General features: G+C 38.2%; 1 protein-coding gene across 1 annotated transcript; it reads left to right on the top strand.

The window, feature by feature from the left end:
- The first annotated feature begins 3,557 nt into the window (after positions 1-3,557).
- On the top strand, positions 3,558-4,188 carry LOC130888925 (cytochrome c, somatic-like). Its single transcript, XM_057792314.1, has one exon. The coding sequence runs from the start codon at positions 3,619-3,621 to the stop codon at positions 3,937-3,939; it is 321 nt and encodes a 106-aa protein (XP_057648297.1). The 5' UTR covers positions 3,558-3,618; the 3' UTR covers positions 3,940-4,188.
- Positions 4,189-4,703: the final 515 nt, after the last annotated feature.

Below are 4,703 nucleotides of genomic sequence, written 5' to 3'. Positions count from 1 at the left end.
AATATAAACAAGTTTTCATGTGTACCATTTATTATTGCTTTATTTAAAGAAAACTTGCTTTGCAGTGACTGTTCTCAGTAATCAACCATTTATGATTGATAAATAATTGGATAAAATTTAAGTTCATATATTATAAAAGTATAAAAATAACTTAAATAGAAAATTTCAGGCTTCTCTCCCCCCTCTATACTATCGTTATCTAAGATTTCAAAAGTTCAAACTTTTAACACTGATCAATGGAGTTCTGATAAGCTGATAAAGCACTAACTACCACTATCAATTATAAGTTCAAGATTTTCAATTTCCTTTTGCTGACTTCTAAATATAAGCTTACGTATGCCTCTCATTATGCTAAAAACATCTCTGTCTAATCTATTTCCAGCCCTCTGGACAAAATAAAAACTTTATGCCTTTTAACTCAAAGCCATAGCTTTTGTTATAACTCATATTTGTGTGTCTACACAATGTTTTACAAACGCTGTTATCTGCTTTGCCTGCTTTATCTACAATATGGATTTCAATACAAATTACAAACAACAGTATTGCTAATATATTGAAAACATTTTATCTTTTTTTTTGCAAACTTCCAGATTTATATAAACTTCAAGGAGTCATAACTCAAATCCACCTGCTACAGGTCAAATGGACTCCAGACTATGTCCTCCTGTTGTGTCAATCAAAACCTAAGCTTCCATGTCTATTACATATTCAAAATAAAAGTTTTCCCTTTAAGTTCCTTAACTTTAGCTTCTTTTCCTAGTCTCTGTCTGTCCTGGAAGATTTCTACTTGACTAACAAACCCCATCCAGGAGTCAGCTGTGGACTGCAAACAGTTCCAAAGGCGATCTAAACCACAGAAGGCCCAGGTAGCCCTACAAAACAGGGGGTCCCTGAACTTTCTGAAAACTGATATGAACAAGTCCAGCTGAAACAATTACTCCCTGTCTCTTCAGCTGGGTCGGCAAATAACTTACTTCTGATGATCGTCCCATTGCCAAAATTTCCTCCTGGCCTTGGACTAACCTTCCAGCTTTCCTAGGTTCTGGAAATATCATCCAAATCTCAGCTGAGAAGCAATTACAGAAAAGAGTGAATCATCCATTATCTTCAACAAAAGGCTGGAATGTTAGATCCAAAAGAAACGCCCTTTGGCAAAGGGGACAAAAAGGCAATGTGTAATGCCTATTGTTGTTTCAGATTTCCTCCTTGTCAAAAAGGTACCCATTAAAATCCAAAAAAAAAACAAAAAAACAAACAAACAAAAAAACCAACCAATAAACCTATCTATTGAAAGATATGTACACTAGCTAAAATAATTCTACAATAGAATAGGACCAAAGACCTGCTCTATATAAAAAATGGCTTCATAAAAATTATTCTTACAATGCTAACCAATCAGATGTAATTATAGAGATCCTAGCCATGATACAAATTTTGCCTCATGCCAGATAAAGAATGCTAAGATACGTGGCCCCCAATAGCATTATTATCCTATAGAACAGATAGAAATGACCATTCCCTAGCAAGGATTTGAAAGGGACTATAAGACATGGGTGGGGGTGATAGACCAGTCTGACTCCATCTTAATATCAATAGACATCTTTTTATAAAGTCAAAATAAGTTCATTCCTGTTTCTGCAATACTTAAGTTTGAGCATGTCAGGGATTTCAGATTTTCACACATTATAGATGTTCTGCCAAATAATTTTGAGATGTTCCGTCAAGTTCCTGCATACCAAAATTGCTTGTAAATGCCCTGACCTTGCAGTGTGTGTGTGGGGGGGTGCCGTATAAACCTCCCTTTCCCTTGTGTTCCATGCTTTTCTCTCAATCTTCGCTTTGGGGAGATAGCTGTGTCTGACAGAAAATAAAGCTTGCTTAATTTGACCAAAACTTTGGGCAATGGTTTTAAGTCTCGTTCTGTGGAATTAACAGAACAAAATCCTCTTGTTTTCAGAAAAATTAGACTCAGACAAATATCGCATTCTAATTTCTGGTTTACACACATACACACACCAATTAGAAACAAAATTTTAAAACAACTCTCCCCACTAGCAAGCCTTTCTGCTCTTTCAAAGCAACTCCAAGATAACAAGAGTCATACAAACAAAATAAATAATTAAAATAATTACAACGATATTAGAGAGGTTGTGAAATGCATCTAAAGCATTAATTAGAGGAAATGTCATAGTCTTAAACACTTAAGAAGATGAAAGAGTAAACAAACACATCAACTGATTTCAAGAGGCTAGAATAACAAATGAAAGGAAATAAGCTTAAGAAAGAGTTAAAGGCAAAACTGAAGGAATTAATGTACTGTGTCTTTCTCAGCTTAGTCCTGAAACCCTGACAGAGGAATGAAGAAAAGACAGACATACAAACACATGTACAGAAAGCTGACATGTGGGTGGTGGTCTGTGCTTGCTCTGACAGAGCAGCATCCACAAAGTGAAGTGCCAGGAACCTTGGTGCTTTTATTGTTTTTGCATACACTGCCATTATTCCCACTTGTACCAGAGGAAGGCTTTGCTGTCACCATGAACCTGACTCCAGGGAGCTGGAGAGGGACAGGGAGGAAACTTAGCCACTCCTGTGTATTTGAGGCATTGGGGTCTTGACATGGTTGTGCCCATGTCAAACAATACACATTGGCTTGGGACCTCATCAGCTCAGGTGCTCCCCCACCATGCCAGGCCTACTTAGCTTTATTCCCTAAGGAAAGCTGAGTGCCCTATCCACCCCTTCAGCAGGCCCATGATGCAGGACAATCAGACGCAATAGGGAGTCAAGTCAAAGCATGAACTCAGTTTATTACTGTGAGTGTCAACTTATATAGGTTAAGTGACATCATGTGATGCGGGGGTACCTCCAGCCAATGAGAGACAGCCAAGCCCTCCCTCTGGCTGGAGGGGAGTCTATCTAGATTTTGTTGTCTCATTCCCGCTCTGCAGCTTTGAGACTATCCTTCAAACATGAGCCAGGCGTTTCCCTGTCCTAAAGGCCTCAAGGTACAGGCCCTGAGATAATTTTGGTCCAACACCATCACACATGCTTTTCTTTTTTTAAAAAAAGATTTGTGTGTTTTTCAGACCTCTCTCTCTCTCTCTCTCTCTCTCTCCCATGAGTTGCAGGCTCTCCCTGAAACACCTTCTTGGGCTTCTGCAAAACTAGGTAGCTATTGTGAAATCCAGTTAGGCTTTTACTGTTCCACTCAGAAGCAATAAGCATCACATCATCGTCAGTAGATTTGATAAGACAACTGGGAATTCTTAAAGGGAGGAATTTGTTAAAAGAGACAGTTTTTTCCCACTTGAAAAAAAAATGGGAAAACCATTATAATGGAGGGATTTGAATTTCTGTATGATAGTATGCTAGATGGTTTAAAAATGGAATGATTAAATGAGAGGATATCTAATTTAATCTAATTTAGATGGGATTTATGTAAAGTCACTTGTAAACATTATCAGCTTCATCATTTTTGTCTTATCACTAAAAAGTTAGTTAAAGCTGAATGCTAAGATACAGGCCTTAGAAAAACCTAATAAGCTAGAGAGCGGGACGTCTGTCTTCGGGTCGCAGCAGCGTTGGTGGTCTTGATCACCCGGGAGCGAATTAAAAATGGGTGACGTTGAGAAAGGGAAGAAGATTTTTGTTCAGAAGTGTGCCCAGTGCCACACTTCTGTGGAAAAGGGAGGCAAGCATAAGACTGGACCAAACCTCCACGGTCTGTTTGGGAGGAAGACAGGTCAGGCGGCTGGATTCTCGTACACAGATGCCAACAAGAACAAAGGCATCACCTGGGGAGAGGACACCCTGATGGAGTATTTGGAGAATCCCAAAAAGTACATCCCTGGAACAAAAATGATCTTCGCTGGAATTAAGAAGAAGGGAGAGAGGGCGGACCTAATAGCTTATCTTAAAAAGGCTACTAAGGAGTAACTCCACTGCCTTATTTATTACAAAACACATGTCTCATGACTTTTAATGTGTACCGTAATTTAATTCATACCCCACAATTCAGATCATGAACGGCTAACAATGCTTTGTTGGACAGTCCTGATTAAGGAAAACTGACTTGTAGAAAAGTGGATATGATCTTTATTAAAAGTAACGATTCCAGTTGCATAAACACTGTCACTGCTCTCCCTTTCTCAAGATAAGATTGGACTTAATTATTAAAGTTCTACTTTCCACAAAAAAAAAAAAGAAAAACCTAATAAAACAGACCACAGATAAAACAAATCCAGACAAAGGATTTTAGTGGAGAGCCAATTTCAGCATTGCATTATAAGAATACAGAGCAGCCTAAGGTTTGCAGACAACAACCTTCCAGAAATTGTCAAATGACAGAGGCTTTGTTACAGCTAACTGGATTCCTATGCTGATGTTAGATGTGAAGTGATTCAAGGAAGAAATATGCTCATGTAACATGCGTTCACCTTTTGTGAAGCAAATGTTAACATTGTTGTCAGTTTGTAATAGAATTATCCTTAAAGACTGGATAGAGTTTATTAAAGGTTTTAGAGCCAGGTCTAAAATTACAATGGAGTATGTGGTGCAGAGAAGAGGCTAAGAATATTGAACAATGGAGTAAAGCTAGCAGTAGGGAAATCTCTCAAGATCAAATTCTTGGAGGAGGAGATTATATTACTACAGAAAGGCAATCTCTATATGATGATCACATCCTGGATTTATGCTGTGCA

The sequence above is a fragment of the Chionomys nivalis genome, chromosome 17 (genome assembly GCF_950005125.1).
Source record: "Chionomys nivalis chromosome 17, mChiNiv1.1, whole genome shotgun sequence".
NCBI classification, from domain to species: Eukaryota; Metazoa; Chordata; class Mammalia; order Rodentia; family Cricetidae; genus Chionomys; species Chionomys nivalis.
This window is presented reverse-complemented; position numbering and strand designations above follow the sequence as displayed.